General features: G+C 38.3%; 2 protein-coding genes across 4 annotated transcripts; both read left to right on the top strand.

Moving 5' to 3' along the window:
• The first annotated feature begins 198 nt into the window (after positions 1 to 198).
• On the top strand, positions 199 to 7,245 carry LOC110850336 (zinc finger protein 184-like). 2 transcript variants are annotated; one of them, XM_035850053.1, is made up of 10 exons: positions 199 to 710; positions 803 to 1,109; positions 1,211 to 1,594; positions 2,656 to 2,859; positions 3,590 to 3,700; positions 3,766 to 3,966; positions 4,037 to 4,279; positions 4,501 to 4,683; positions 5,045 to 5,441; positions 6,178 to 7,245. In XM_035850053.1, exons 1-10 carry the CDS (start codon positions 332 to 334, stop codon positions 6,640 to 6,642), a joined length of 2,874 nt encoding a protein of 957 aa, XP_035705946.1. In that variant the 5' UTR covers positions 199 to 331; the 3' UTR covers positions 6,643 to 7,245. The 2 variants fall into 2 exon arrangements, with proteins under 2 accessions (XP_035705946.1, XP_021953465.2); XM_022097773.2 differs by lacking the exon at positions 2,656 to 2,859.
• A 1,095-nt stretch (positions 7,246 to 8,340) lies between these two features.
• On the top strand, positions 8,341 to 15,491 carry LOC110841607 (alpha-mannosidase 2C1). Of its 2 annotated transcripts, none has more exons than XM_022087291.2 (26): positions 8,341 to 8,598; positions 8,681 to 8,788; positions 9,166 to 9,194; positions 9,279 to 9,386; positions 9,491 to 9,617; positions 9,701 to 9,840; positions 9,922 to 9,989; positions 10,062 to 10,150; positions 10,214 to 10,326; positions 10,658 to 10,768; positions 10,840 to 10,856; positions 10,946 to 11,081; positions 11,151 to 11,198; positions 11,259 to 11,359; positions 11,482 to 11,564; positions 11,629 to 11,701; positions 11,770 to 11,887; positions 11,957 to 12,066; positions 12,452 to 12,882; positions 13,403 to 13,587; positions 13,661 to 13,875; positions 14,340 to 14,507; positions 14,574 to 14,752; positions 14,824 to 14,923; positions 14,986 to 15,123; positions 15,197 to 15,491. In XM_022087291.2, the coding sequence occupies exons 1-26, from the start codon at positions 8,454 to 8,456 to the stop codon at positions 15,345 to 15,347; spliced, it is 3,291 nt and encodes a 1,096-aa protein (XP_021942983.1). In that variant the 5' UTR covers positions 8,341 to 8,453; the 3' UTR covers positions 15,348 to 15,491. The 2 variants fall into 2 exon arrangements, with proteins under 2 accessions (XP_021942983.1, XP_021942984.1); XM_022087292.2 differs by having other exon boundaries at positions 8,342 to 8,598; positions 14,574 to 14,749.
• The last annotated feature ends 279 nt before the right edge of the window (positions 15,492 to 15,770 follow it).

The raw sequence follows: 15,770 nt of genomic DNA, 5'->3' as shown, positions 1-15,770 counted from the left end.
TTGATATGTATAAAAATTGCACGATTGATTAATATTTCTTACAATACATTTATCAACCTCAATTCTGTAGTTGGTTGATAGTGACGCTTATTTGCATGTGTACTGTAAAATTGTATGAAAATCCATATCACAACACCTGCTACATAAACAAAGAGAAAGAAAATCAACCCCGCGATTCACTTTTGCATGCTGCACAATTTCTCTTGTCATCTGCTTGCGATAAACAATCCACAATCCATACTAATTATTTCTGAATTTTTAGAAAAAGCATCGTTAACAATTTTAAACTTTTCGAAATTCGATACCATCTAAAACACATTGAAGGTTCATAATGGCGTCCAACAAATCCCGTCGGGGGACGGGAAACTTATTGCAAGATTTACTTTCTTCCGTCGTCCGTTTAAAAAAATGTGATGAACAAATATTTTCTACGAATTCAGTTAAATCAGAAGTAAAAATTGAATTAGAATTTATGCACTGCTTCATTTGTGGCGTGAAGCACCAGCGTCGTCCATTATCCGAAGTAAAAGTTGTAATTTTGCGAGGAATTATTCTAAAAGAAAGTATCCACAAGTTTTCCACGACTTCAATTTGTCCCCTCTGTTCGACAACGTTGGATAAACTTATCCATCTAAGAAAGAAGGTTGAAGAGATTTCTTCCTGCATTCAAAGTGTGATTAAACTACGCCACAAATTATCGGACCGAGAAGGTAATTACACCAATTAATATTTATATCAATCAATTATTTCACGGAATACATAAAATAACTAAGAAAATAATTTCTTAATCATTAATCAACAGATACTGACCTAGAGAATGCCGCCTCAAAAATGATTTATGAGGTTGCGCTCAATGATGACGATAATAATAATTCGTCCGGAATACAAAGTGACGACGACGATGTCAAACTTTTCTCAACGCTTGATAGCGAAGATGGCGTTATGGTCCCGGATTTCGATGATCACGAGTCAATTATTTCAAAATCGCACGTGGTAGAAAATCTGACCCGTCCCGAGTGTAATGTGACATTTGACAAATTGCGGAAGCTTAATCGACACCAGAGAAATCCATGGTTGGATAGTTCACGACGACAAAATAAAAAACGCAGGTAACCGACTGCTATCTATGTACATGCGTTGCTGTTAATGAAACTAGACGCTAAAATTTAATTTTTCATTCATGCATTATTGCATTTTGATTATTTGATAGTCCTTGGATCTCTGACGATGGTAAAGAAGCTGCCCTGCAGAATGATACTAAGCGGCCAAGACTTTCAAGAATCCGGGCGGAGAAATTAATAAAAAATGTGACGAACCGTGACATTCTAAACGACGACGAGAATGATGACTTTGAAAATCGAGAGGTTTCCGACGTTGATGCATCGTCGGACAGCAGTCTCGGTAATGAAGTCAAGTCCTCATCAGATAATGAATCGATTTATGGAGAACACGTTGAGGTTGAGGTATCTAAGAAATCCGGAAAATACAAATGTCTCAAGTGTAATTCAACATACACATCAAAACGAGAACTGCGTCGTCACCTTACCACTACTGTCGCACATACCGGTCGAAAACCTCGTCCTCGTTGTGTCGGGTAAGGGAACGTTCATAATATAAGGAACGCAGCAGAGGGGGAGGAAGGTTCGTTAGAATTTAAGGCTCTGTACCAACTTTAAACACCCAAATATATTTTTGACCTTAGTTACCCAATTAATTTTAAAATTATATGAAACCTCCTCCCCCCTCCCCCTGGAAAAATGGGGGAAGCTGGAAAAATAAATAAGTCAAACGTGAATGAAAAATAAATAAGAACTAGACCCAAACTTGCTTTTTACGTTCGGATTACCTTATGATTACCAATATTTTGATGAATTCAAAGTTTCAAAATTCGAAAATTCGAGTTTTTTTTAATACATAAATCTTATATACTACCTGACAACTAGCCGGATGCAACTTTTCAAAAGACGTTCCTGTCGGTATTAGCGTATTTTGCACGAAATTTTGAATTAGAAGTTGTGGTCAACACTATAGCCGAGGTGGATTAATCAGTGAGAGACTCCAAAACACTTCCAAAATTTTACTATTTTTGAAAGAAGAGAGCGTAATTGGGTCAGTGCAAAGTTTTCTGCAAGAAAAACTGCCGACCACCATTTTTCTGGATCTATGACCCATTATACCATCTGCGCCACACTATTCTCCACCGCTATGAACAGGAATTATGAAAGTAGAACTACCCCACAAATTGTGAACGTCTTTTGAATTTTTTAAAATCATTAATGGTGGTTTTATTTTTTTCGCAAAGTTGGTGGTACTGTGTGGCATCATATTTTCATTAAAAAATATGTTGATAAATTTACCACCAACGACTTTTTTCCAAACCATGCTATCACGCTTCAATCCCAAGAAATTTGGGTAGTAAGGGTACTTGAATACCTTGGTGAATTACTGGTACAGAGCCTTAACTTGCGCCACATGTTCCAGTGGAGGTGTAACCCGATTCGAGGGGGATAAAATCATTACCAATTTTGCGTTACGTATTTTATGAGCGCTTCATAATCGCATAGATTCAAATTCCATAAATACTTTTCAGTGGAAACTTTCGGGTGAAATCTTTTCACCCAAATCAACAAATTTCAAAATATTACATATTTTCAGGACTTTAGTTCCAACCCAGAGTGAAATTGAAACTTTGAAATGCACCGTCTGCGCCGTGACATTTGACGACGTGGAAACTCTAACCAAGCACAAACTCACGCATGATAAAACGTGTGAAATTTGTGATCGCACCTTTCACGGAATGAAGAAGCTACGTCTACATCTGGTAACTCGACAACATTGGGTCGCCTTAAGATGCCGAAAGTAAATAAACCGTCGCAAACGCGCATACGGAAGTAGCTTCAGATTCACTCCATCCCTACGACAGCGGGGGAACACTTAATTTCAGTGTATTTCATCCATGTTTTTTAATTTCACTGAAAATCTCATTTTGCCCCAACAACACCCCCTGGCGCACAGGGGGTGTGGTACAACTCGGGAACACTTAATTTCACTCTATTTCAGCTATAGATTCAATTTTTGTAAAAATCTCATTTAGCCCCGACCACACCCCCTGACGCCCAGGGGGTGTGGCACATCAGGGATACACAAAATTTCACTCCAGTTCATCCATAGAATCAATTGCACTAAAAATCTCATTTTGCCCCGACCACACCCCCTGGCGCCCGGGGGGTGTGGCACAACGGGGGAACTCAAAATTTCACTCCATTTCATCCATAGATTCAATTGCACTAAAAATCTCATTTTGCCCCGACCACACCCCCTGGCGACTGTGGGTGTGGTCCGGTTGCACCCAAAAGTTGATAGGATCCTCCCCCTGGGGTATTATGTATGATGGCGAAAACCGATTTCGATTATCTTTATCCGTTCTCCCGTTATCCTGCTGACAGACAGACGGACAGACAGACAGACAGACAGACAGACAAAGTCTTCACATAAAGTAGCTGAAGCTACTTAATAAATACTTACATACATAGATCAAAATCCTTTAATTTACATTACCCCGTTAATTAAATATCCCTGTTTTCTGTAGATTAAATGAAGACGGCGTGGCTACATTTTCCTGCGATCAATGTGATCAAGTCGGATTTCCAGATTTTTCTGAGCTATTACAACACAGGGAGAAAATGCACGTGTACATTATGTAAGCTAACTTTGCTCATGTGCCTAAAATTTAAGGGACGACATTTAAGCATTGTTAACATTTAGATCGTATGACACTACTGAGGATGAAATTGCCACTTTACAATGCACACTTTGCTCCAAAAGATTCGACGACCTTCCAACCCTCGCTAAACACAAGGCTCAGCATAGAAAATGTATGGTGTGCGAGCGAGACCTACGTCGAACCACTAAGGTTACAGCCCATCTGCAGACCAAATACCATCAATTTGCAGTTCTAGCCAGACGGTATTAGGTTTCACGCTAACCAAACGTTTAAATGTACAAATACAACTTATTTTCTTCGATTCAAATTTAGTGTGGATTCCGAAGGGAAAATTAGCTTTGTCTGTGACCGATGTCCTGAAGGGCAACCGTTTCCTAATTTTGCTAAACTTGTCGACCACAGAAAAAAATATCATCCTGGACTTAGCGACGGAACCACCGCAGTCAAATCGTGTGTCCCTTGTGACCAAGTTTTTTACACGGTGAAAGGCTATAACGATCATCTCGCCTCGACACGTCATGCAGAAGCGATCGGAGCAACGGAAGGAATGTCATTGTAGGTTTTATTTTGGAGAATTTCGTACTGAATTCAGTGGCCGCGGAAAGGTGGAGACAGAAGGACAATGTTCCCACGGTTATTTATTAGACGTCCTTATCATCTTCCACTGTTATATAAACCCTTGTCGCGTGTCCTATAATTTTTAATGTCCCAACTTCCGTGACCACTGACTCAATTGAATCTTTAATCTTAACTCGTCACGATTAATTCAATTTCAGGGACTTCGCGTGCAACTTATGCGATAAGAAATACGCTGCAAAATTCCAGCTCCGAGGACATGTTGCCTTCGCGCACAAGGAAGCCTGCGTTTGCGAATTGTGTGGGATGCGGTTTGGTAATTTGGCTCGGTTGACATCCCACCACCAGAAAATGCACGTTGGGCCGCCCAAGTTAACCAATCGGTAGTTACCTATAATCGATAGTTATCCAGAAGAAATGTGGGTAGTCACGTCAACTTCTTCAGCTTCGTAAGAGTTGTGATAAGACAACAAGATTCCTGTATTTTTTAACCAACTTTGTATGTGACACAATGTACGTCGTAGAATAGTTTTCGTAAACTCGTCGCTAAGTGAATTTTCATTTCTACTGATTTTCAGTTTATGCATTTTCATTTTCATTTAAAGTAGGTTGATCACCTCAACGATTTCGCAAACAGTTGCGAAGAAGTTGTGAAGTGAAGCTTTTCGAGTGGCGTGAATACCCACAATGCTAAATATCTACGTATTTTTCTCACAAAAATATCAAAACTTGACATTCTTACAGATACATTCCTCCAGAGGACAAACCGTTTGCGTGCAAATTCTGCGACAAACGGTTCACCCGCTCAAGCACAAGGCAGAAACACGTCAACATTGCCCATTTAGGAAATTTCTACAAGTGCGACTTGTGTGTGGACACGTTCAGGAATTCAGATTCCTTGAAGTATCACAAGAAACGCGTGCATAATTTGGGAGATTATGAACCACGACCCGAGAAACGCAAACCCTCCAAGTGCGACCTTTGCTCAAAAAGTATAAGCAAAAAGATTGGTATAGTACGACATATCGAACTCGTCCACTTTCAGGACAAAAGTAAATGTCCGTACGATTGTGCCGATCTGGAATTTGAGACTGAAGCTGAGTGGATTCAACATTTGCAAGGGTGCACGTCGGACAAAATTGTGGGTTGAAAATTAGCGTAGGACTCGATGACTCATCGTCGAAATCAACACATTTTTAATCATTTCTCAGCTCTGGGAATTTAGTAGAAGTTCTGATGGGCAAATTTGTTGCCAATTTGTAATGCTTAAATATACCAGATTTTTTTTCGTACAATCCAGATTTTGATAGTTTTTGAAGAAGTAGATCTTAAGTTCAAGAAGTCTTCAGAAAAATTGGAACTCGTATACACTGACATACCTTAAATTAAAAAACTCACCTCCATTCTGTTAATCAACTTACTGGCTACAAATTTCTCGTCAAGAATTTTATAATAAATTCCTAGAGTCGAGAAATGATTCAAAATCAAAATGATTTTGAAAATTTTGGTTATGAGTTATCGAATCTTATGCAAATACGTTAAAGATTAATATTTTAAATCTCGGCATTAATGAATCATTAATATCGCATCTAATCTCAATTCTGTATAATTAATCTGGGAATTATGCATTTTGATCAGTGGCCGCGGAAGTATGGGGACAGACGGACAATGTCCCCACGGTTATTCGATGCCCCATCATCTGTCCGTGTTATATAAACCTCTCTCCCCTATCCTACAATGTAATGTCCCCAGATGTCCCCAGATTATGCTTTCGTGGCCACTGATTTTTGATAAATCCTTAGTTTGTACGAAAATCCTAGTCCAAAATTCGCGTTGATGTCTGTTTTTGGCTAATTAATCCCTTGTAATTTTCATAGACGGAAGCTTCTCAAAGTCCCTGCCTCTTTTGTGACGCCGTATTTCGAAACCAATTCCTCCGATTGTCCCACCATCTCCAAGCCCATGAAATATTTCCTTGTGAAATATGTTCAAAGTCATTTTCAAATAAAACAACATTGAAGGCTCACAAATTTTCCCATGAAGAATCCAAACCACATCTTTGTCCAAAATGTGGGCAACGATTTCGACAACCCTTGAATCTCAGACTTCACTTAACTACGATTTGTGGGGATGATGACGAAGCGAGGAAAAAACTGTTGGAAAAACGAAGAGCACAAGGCAAATCTTACCGAGAAAAGAAGAAGAATTTTAATTGTGACGAATGCTCGATGAGCTTCATCACGTCGAAAAGGTTGGAATTGCACAAGGAGAAAGTTCATGGAGACGATAAAGATGGTGACAACAGAAAATCCGCGACTGAAGATAGTGACAGTGACGCTTAATCAGAGTTTGGATGTATCTGCACATGTCCCTATTTATACAATATGAATTGATAGAACGATCAATATAGACCTACCAGCCATTCTTGATTCAGTTTACGTGGATTATCTGTAATTCCTATCGAGAGAATGAATTTGTAAAATACATAGAAGCATGCCCAGTTGTTGCATAAATTTGAGAATAAACATCATATGGCTTTCTGGAATGGTTTTGCAAACTCTGAAAAATTTATCAATCATAATTTTAGAAATCTAATTTAGTATTAAGTAAAACTAATGTATTTATGTACAAGTCTGTGTCCTTGGTTCCCAGAAAGAATGCTAAAAAGATGAGTATACATATATGCAAATTTTCATACATATGTACATAGCTACATACTTGCAAAATTTGGCACATTTCACAAATCTGTAATTATTCGAAAACTAATACAGGATGTATGTACCTTGTGAAACACCTGATAAAATTTGCTCGTATGTATGTATGTATGTAAATATGTTCTATTAATAAAGTCTAGTCTGAATTTGACTCAACTTGTTCCCCACACATGCAAAACACGCGTGTTTATTAATGACTCCATTACAAACTAATAAATATCTATTTAGTAAGATAACGATGGAATGCGAGTTGATTGTTTTAAATACCCAACAAAACAAAACCCCCATTAACTACTCAAATCGTAACCAATTATAACTAGGATTAGTCAACATTCTCGTTTAAACGCCCACTTTAATTTTTGTGTAAAAACAACTGGTGACTGTGGTTCACTGCCCTACCCTCGTCTGGACGGACATTGATAATCAATCAAAAATCCGACTAGAAATGCGACGCCTTGTCAGGCAAGGTTTTCCACTCACAGATATGTGGAATTATGTATAATTACAGAATCAATTAGGCAACTTTTTTGCAAGAAGAACTTCAGAATAGTACATATCCACCACTCACTATTACATAAATATCTTCTTCTGCATATCTATTATGTATGTGCTTATGTATATTTATCCAGTTCAAAAAATGATCATCATGTAAACGGAATCCTGCATAAACTTGGTTATTTTATTTCTCAGAAATTTAAAGTCACTAATTATTTTTAACATTTTTAACTTTAATCACATTAGGAACACCACACAAAAAATATCATGTTTATTGATTCGCAAATTACAACTTATGCATAAATCGAAATTCTTCAAAAAAAAAATAAACGACAAGGGACCGTGCATGTGAACATTAAAATGTTATAGCATTCTCATCTCAATGATACGATACCATGTCGATTCATCATGGAAATTGGGGTCAAAATTTTCTTTAAAAAAAATATCCCATACTTTTTGTACGTTCCCTCATCCCAATATTACCAGAATCCAGCTAGTAAACTGAACTTATTGCTTAAAACAATGTAAATAATTACCAAAAATCCTGCTTATCTTGCCACCACCTCCATTGACTTTCAATTGATCCCCAAAATCATTCACATTGTATTGTCCTCTCCCCAGTTAACGACCTTATTATCTCTTTCCGTCCTGTGTGTCACGTTACGTTCAATTCTAAATACACCTCATTTTTTAAACCCACTCTTTTGCACTCATCTACTCCGTCTTTGTTTACTCGAGTAGATAATTAATCCAGAAAACAATTGATGCTCATATTTAGTCAGACGGGGCGTAATTATTTAACGAAAAAAATTATAAAGCATCGCGTCCTCCTAAAACTTCAACGCAGTCGTCACTAACCAATTGAAGGCTAAAGACGTCACATTTTTTCCAATTTCATTGCATTTCGCGTCTGACTGGATATTTCCGGTCGAAATTATACGAAAATGTCGCTTAACGAAGTTCGTGCCCCGATTCATAAAAATCGGCAGACAACGATGGGGAAAATTTCGGGGTTTTACCGTGACGGGTTGTTCCGTGATATCGGGTGGCAAAACAACAAAGTTTGGGGAGAGGTTTTGGAAACGGAGTGTAATTAATTACTTAAAATCAGATTTAATTATTTTTAAGGGGAAATTGTTGAAATAATATTTACATAATTCTCACAATTTAGTGCTTCAACACTTCCCAATTCCTGGACCGCACGGATCTTGGCAAAATTACACCAAGGAAGATATCTTGAATGCGACTTATACCGATGTCCAACCAGGGCAACGATTTGGTTAGAGATACCTCTTAAGTAAATTTAGAAATTTTAGATTAGTACAAAATTTGTGTACTTCTTTTTAAAAAAAGTTGGATGGAATTGAATTTCATATGCAAATCTATACATATGTATTTTTAAAAACTTGCCTATTTTCTTCAGAATTAGATAAATATTTAAGGTCGGCAGAAGAGATATGCAGAAGTTTTTCGTTTTTTTCGGTAATTTTTTCGGGTGAAAATCCAGCAGTTGGGTTTTCACCCGGAGTATTACTGTTGATTTGATAAAAAGATTAAATTTTGAACGGTGATAGATATTTATGCAAGTGCAAAATATATTTTCTACATACAAATAATAGTAAATGTACTTACTATTTCTCCTCCTAATTTACTTAGGTCCTACCTGGACGACACATTGGTTTCATGTAAATTAACACGAGTTACCTACATAAATATGTACATTTTCGTACATTAATTTGCATGTTTCACTAATTAATAACTAATTTCAGGTGAGATTTCCTCAACCTCCGGCGTCCTGGTTGGGAAAGGAAGTCCACTTTAGGTTCTCTTCCGGAACGGAAGCCACCGTGTGCGATACGGACCTTAACGTTCTTCAGGTTAGAAATTTATACAGAACTTTACTTAAATTTTCCCAGCTACAAATTTGCATATACATATGTAAATAATTAATATGAGCGTAATTTTATAATTTTATTTTTAGGGAATTTCTCCCGGTTATCGGGAAGAATATAAAGTATCCGACAGCTGGACGGCGACGGATCGGAGGGAATTCTATGTCGAAATGGCTTGCAATGACATGTTCGGGGCCGGGGCGGGGGATATGATTGGTTCGTTACATATTTTAAGGATCTTCCTATTATCTTTGTTTGATCTTTAATTTGCAATTATAAATCCACTTTATCCATAACAGCACCGGAGGATCGTAACCGATTTTACGGCTTTGGCCGGGTCGATCTTGTCATCTTTAACCGAGAGAATTTCAACTTGCGCGTGGATATTGATATGCTGTACCAAATGGCGGATAGACTGGGGGACTCGCACATCGGCTATGTACGTAACCCACCACAAATAAATATCTCATATTTCCACAAAGCAATATTTCACATTTCCCCCTACACATACATATTTCAGCAAGCTATGTTCGTCGCTAACGAGATCGTCACCACGCTGCAAGACAGCGACAGTGTGGCAAACGTTACGTGAGTGGACAATATATAATTAAAGTGGGGCATATTGAGATTTAATATATTTAATTGTACACCCCAAAACAGGAAATGCAGAGCACTTGCGACAGCATTTTTTAACCAGAAAACTGGAGAAAAGTCGCACACCTTGCATGCTATGGGACATTGTCATATCGGTGAGTCAAGCAATTTCGCATAATTTTGTCCACGTGTAAACAAGTAACGTAATTTCATATCAGATTCCGCCTGGTTGTGGCCATATGACGAAACTATTCGAAAGTGTGCACGATCTTTCTCCGCTCAGATGCGATTGATGGAAGAATATCCGCAGTATAAATTTGTCGTGTCGTCGGTAAGTAGGGAGAATCTGGATGAAAAAAGTTGTCGGTTTTATGTCTACACAAGAGACGTTGTTATGCAAAACTCTGGATGTTTCGCTATGCATAAACTTTTTTACTGACTGAAAGATGTTTTTCATAAACAGTAAATTTTCGTGTAACTTTTTTTTTCTTTCTGGGGATGTTCATAAATTATGCATGGAACTCGAGTGAGGGGAGGGGGGAGGGTCTTATTAGCTCCAATTAGAGGCTACATAGGGGGAGGGGTGTCTAAAAAATCGCCGTCTTTGCATAATTTTTGCATAATTTATGAACTGTCTCTTACACAAACTTTAAATTTTTCAGGCCCAACAATACGAATGGGTAGAAAAATTTTATCCTGACGTGTTTCAAGAAATTCACGACAAGGTTTTGGGCGGTCAGTTCGTACCCGTGGGAGGTACTTGGATCGAAATGGTATGCGATTTTGAAATAAATATTTAATTTAAATGACACTTTTAAAAATTTCCACTTTTTTAACATTTTAGGATGGAAATATTCCCAAGTTAGTTATTTTTAAATTAATTGTTTTCCACATTTACCTATTTATACTTCCATTTTTATAACACGATTAAAAAATTGTTTTAAATTCAGCGGGGAAGCTTTCATGCGTCAATATTATTACGGACAGAAATATTTTCAAGACAAATTTGGCCCGCAGTACATTTCCAAAGAGTTCTGGCTTCCGGACACGTTCGGATATTCGGCCCAAATTCCGCAAATGTTGAAGGTTTGTGAATGTTACCCGGGTATAATTTATGAGACAATGTTAATTAATATTTTACTATTATTATTACAGCATGTCAAGATTGATCGCTTCCTGACGCAAAAGATGTCATGGTCCTTGGTAAAAATACAATTTCGAATTTCTTAAAAAATCGAATAACATATATCAAGTGAACTCTAGGTAAATAAATTTCCAAGCCACAACTTTTGGTGGGAGGGGATTGACGGGTCCCAAGTTTTGGTACACTTTCCCCCCGGCGACAGTTACAATATGAACTGCAAGTAAATACACACCCGAGAAAAATATTTTTTATCACGCAATTAAACTTTAATTAAACTTTAATAATTAAACTTTTTAAACTATTAAAATTAATAAAATTTTTTAAAAAATTTCAATTTTTCAGCGTCAGTGATTTTCTCAACTCGCAAAACAACTCTTTGGATAAGGGGCGTTCAAACACGGGCGTTTTCCTCTACGGCAATGGAGGTAAAAGAAATGAACCAATTTTGATATAATTCCCGGATAAAAGACACCTTGTATTTTTCTGCAGACGGAGGAGGTGGCCCCACCCGTGAATTTATCGAACGAATCATTCGAGTCCAAAATGTGGATGGGATGCCAAAGTACATATTCAAATTCTATCAATTTTACCCGGTTTTTCATGAATTTTCATAATTTTTCTTTTCAACAGAGTCCTTTTCAGCGACAGCAACACCTTCTTCGATGCCCTGGCCACTGAACAAGATAAATTTTACAAATGGGTCGGCGAGTTGTATTTGGAGCTTCACAATGGCACTTATACAAGCCAGGTAAAAAAATTATCAGGATATTTATAGAATGTTAACTTGTAAATAATTTGGAAATTTAAAATTTTCCAGGCTCGGATAAAATGGTATAACCGAAAGTGCGAGTTTTTCTTTAGAGAAGTCGAACTGCTCATGGCGCAAGCGTACAGCTCCGGACAAGCGTCAGAGGCAGTAATTCGGGCGTAAGTGCATTCTCCGATGGAGATGAGTCGGATCAAATATTTTGAAAATCCGATCCACCAGAACCCGGGTCGGGTCGGGTTTACCCGGTTGACTAGACTCACTTCTATTCTCCACCATGCATTCATATCTTCAACAGTAATTGCGTAATACCCGGTTTGAACTTTGCGTAACTTTACTATACCCAAAATATCCTGGGTAATTTGCAAAAAAATCTGCGGATTTCCAAAGCATTCCGATACATTACAAAAAATTCGAAAACCATGCAAATTTAAAATGTGTACAAAACATTTCGCATCGTCGATTTCAAAAAACAGATAAACTTATTTTGAATTGTACTGCCGACAAAATAAATAAATCTCTAATCCAGTTAATTTCCTCTTTTAGCGACATGCTACTTGTCGACGTCGCCTGGAAGGACTTCCTCCTCAACCAGTTCCACGACGTTTTGCCGGGATCCTGCATCGAATACGTGGCCATTGACGCGTGGGAGTACTACGAACGTGTCATGACCACCTTGACCGATATCCGGACCAGATACAACGGCCTCCTCATTGGCACCGGGACGAACAGAGCGATCTACAACTGTCTCCCGTGGGACGTGAAAGGCGTCGTTTTCATGAAGCCAACCGCACCCGAGCAACCTCCGACGGGGCCTAACGTTCAAACCGTACAGTTGGAAACGACCCCCTTCGAACGGGAGGAGGAGGGACGATACCGCGTTCCGAGCACCTTTTCCGCTGCAATTGTTAACCTGCGGGGTTCTGGGTATTCTCAGTTTATAGCGGAGGCGCCCGCCGTGGAGGTTACGTTCGTCCGTAAGTATTTTGTGCAAAAATTCGCATGTTTACATAGTTTTTGCGATAGTTAAGTGCATAACCCTCACATGGCCCCAAAAATTATGTGCATACAAACTAAACACCACGGAGTCATTTACAAGATACATACGTACAGTTATATACTATATTATACAGTTAGACTATATTATTCAGTTACAATTTACAAAAGTTTAAAAAATGTAACTTGTACCTTGTTGTAAATTATGTATTTTAAAATTTTCGTTATTTTCTGGCAACAAATTCTGAAAAAGTTTTGAAGTTGTATTAAACTTAAACCTTGATTATAATCCAGAAAGTTTCATGGCCTTAACAAAGTACATACATACGTAGTAATACGTACAAACAAATTCAGAACTTCGTACATATCTTTCGGCAGTATCTTCAAAGATGTTTTTATAAATCTGCGACAAACCAATTTCCCCAAAAAATTGCAAATCAAAATGTGCAGTATGTACAAAACTAACTGTGCATGATCAAATTAACCTTTGTATTTCCCCAGCCGACGGCGGTACAAATTGGTTCGGAACATTTTCCAATGGTCAACTAACTCTGGAAGTGGAGGTCGACCCAGTCACCCGAGTTCCTACGGAGCGTCTCTTTTTCGACGGGGTTAACAAAATCCCCGCCTTCAATGATCACCTCCAGAAAGGAATCAGCCCAGGAATGCTGTACTACTATGATGACGTATGTGCATATTTAATATTTGTGCAAATTTTTAATGAGGAATTTGCAAAATAACGGTTGTAAAATTTTGCAGGTACCCCTTTACTGGGACGCTTGGGACGTGATGGACTATCACTTGGAGACGAGACGGATCCCGCCAAATTTGCTGACAACGCAAGAAGTCGTCAACTTTGGAACCGGCCCCATCGTCGGTGGGTACAAGTGGGGCGTAGAATTTGGCGCAGGCGAGGAAAAGAGTACCTTCACGCGCTACACGATCATGCGAGCGGATAGTCCCCTCTTGGAGTAGTAAGTTACATGAAAAATTTGCATAGAAATGAACGAACGCCTCCATCGCTATGGTAACGAGTGCTTATCAAAAGATAGCAATAACCGCGCACGAAATTTTTCATATTTTCTGAAATCCGTTGTAAGACATTGATGGTATTCATTATGAGTTCGCAGTGCAAAATAATTTTATAAATACCTTGTGAACTAATCCTAAATGCTAGGTTCGGAGATGCGCAATTTCGCAAATGAATTTTCAAGCCACTATTTCCTGTAAACTTCCTAACTTCGATTTTTTAGCCAATGTTGCAATAATGCAAACTCGTATTGAATACCCCTATTTATTATACATAGTTTGCTCCAAAGCTTAAATTTCTTACAAATTTTATCTCTATTGGGGTAAAAATTGTTACCTCAATCAACCCGCAAAAATTTGCCAGGTTCATAATTTCAAAAAAATCATAAACGCCACATTTTTTCCACAGCTACACCATCGTTGACTGGAAAGAAAACAGGAAATTGTTAAAGGTCGAATTTCCCGTCGACGTTTTGTCCCGCGATGCAACCTTTGAAATCCAATACGGTCACGCCAAGCGGCCCACCCACATGAATACGTCTTGGGACATGGCCAAATTTGAAGTTTGCGGGCACAAGTAAACAAATTAAATTCCCCTCCTATTTTTTGCCTAATTAATTACACATTTGCATTATTTATGTAGATGGATGGACATTTCCCAAGCGGACAAGGGCATATCAGTCATCACCGACTCGAAGTACGGCTGGCACGTGCGCGACAACCACGTGCAGCTTTCACTGCTGAAATCGCCCAAGAATCCCGACGGGATGGCAGACATGCACAAGCATTACATCTACTACGCCGTCATGCCGCATAAAGGTGGCAAGTACAAAAATTGGCGAATGCAAATTTTCCGTGCAAATTGTCTATGTATGCAAATTTTATTTGAACAGGTTCATTCCAAGAGGCTGACCTTATCCGGAAAGCGTACGAGCTGAATGTTCTCGGCTCAAATAATGTCCCATTGCTTCCAACTACAATGCCGAATGCGCAGTGAGTACACACTTGCACAAATTTTGCACATGATTTTTGCACAATTTTTTTTTCCTTCTCAGACTTCCCGCCAACTTTGTGACCACGACTAATCCCGCCGTTGTGGTGGAAGCGGTCAAGGTTTCGAAACCAACGGATACCACGGTGGACACGATCTGCGTCCGGTTGTATGAAGCTTTTGGAGGAAGCGCGACCACTGAGTATGCAAAAAATATATTTTGCGAAATATATGTAATCGTGTTGGCAAATAAATATTGCAAATTTTCAATACAGGATTGTCATAACCGGGACCAACGTGACCCGAGTTATGGAATCGAACGGATTGGAAGAAGAGGTCGGTCCTGTCGTTCCGGTCGTTGGGGGCAGATTTTCCGCCACTTTCAAACCCTTCCAAATCCAAACCTTTTTGGTCACCTTTGCATAAAATGGACAGTGATGATTTCCAACAATTGCATGGATTAAACCCACTTTAACAATTGTAACAATTTTAATTAATCATTAATAAATATTAATATGATAAAATGCAATAAATTAAACAAAGTTTGCAGTAAATGTGCGCATATGTACATATTCAATATGCGCTGCTCCTTTTGTTGCAAAAATGCGAAAATCATACCTAGCAATTAGCATCAAACAGATTCAATACATCAGCACACAAAAACAAGTAACAAACCAAATTCACAACTTGAATTGCAAGTATAGATGTAAATAATTTCGGAAAATTTTTTGAAAGTCATGAGAATTTTGTGCAATCAAAATTTTGCCCGTATTTTTAGTTTGTAAACTATGATATGATGTACATACCTACTTACTAAATGAGTTGCCAAATTTGTGAAACATGTATTTA

The sequence above is a fragment of the Folsomia candida genome, unplaced genomic scaffold, assembly GCF_002217175.1.
Source record: "Folsomia candida strain VU population unplaced genomic scaffold, ASM221717v1 Fcan01_Sc001, whole genome shotgun sequence".
NCBI classification, from domain to species: Eukaryota; Metazoa; Arthropoda; class Collembola; order Entomobryomorpha; family Isotomidae; genus Folsomia; species Folsomia candida.
The sequence above is the reverse complement of the archived record's forward strand: the minus strand, read 5'-3'. Positions and strand labels throughout refer to the sequence as shown.

Excerpts from the sequence above, each read along its gene's own strand:
- LOC110850336 (XM_035850053.1), top strand. The coding sequence starts at position 332 with ATGGCGTCCAACAAATCCCGTCGGGGGACGGGAAACTTATTGCAAGAT. Across the intron at positions 3,967-4,036 it reads TTTGCAGTTCTAGCCAGACG|TGTGGATTCCGAAGGGAAAA; the intron begins GTATTAGGTTTC and ends ATTCAAATTTAG. Across the intron at positions 5,442-6,177 it reads GGTGCACGTCGGACAAAATT|ACGGAAGCTTCTCAAAGTCC; the intron begins GTGGGTTGAAAA and ends TAATTTTCATAG.
- LOC110841607 (XM_022087291.2), top strand. The coding sequence starts at position 8,454 with ATGTCGCTTAACGAAGTTCGTGCCCCGATTCATAAAAATCGGCAGACA. Across the intron at positions 9,990-10,061 it reads GACAGTGTGGCAAACGTTAC|GAAATGCAGAGCACTTGCGA; the intron begins GTGAGTGGACAA and ends ACCCCAAAACAG. Across the intron at positions 13,876-14,339 it reads GATAGTCCCCTCTTGGAGTA|CTACACCATCGTTGACTGGA; the intron begins GTAAGTTACATG and ends TTTTTTCCACAG.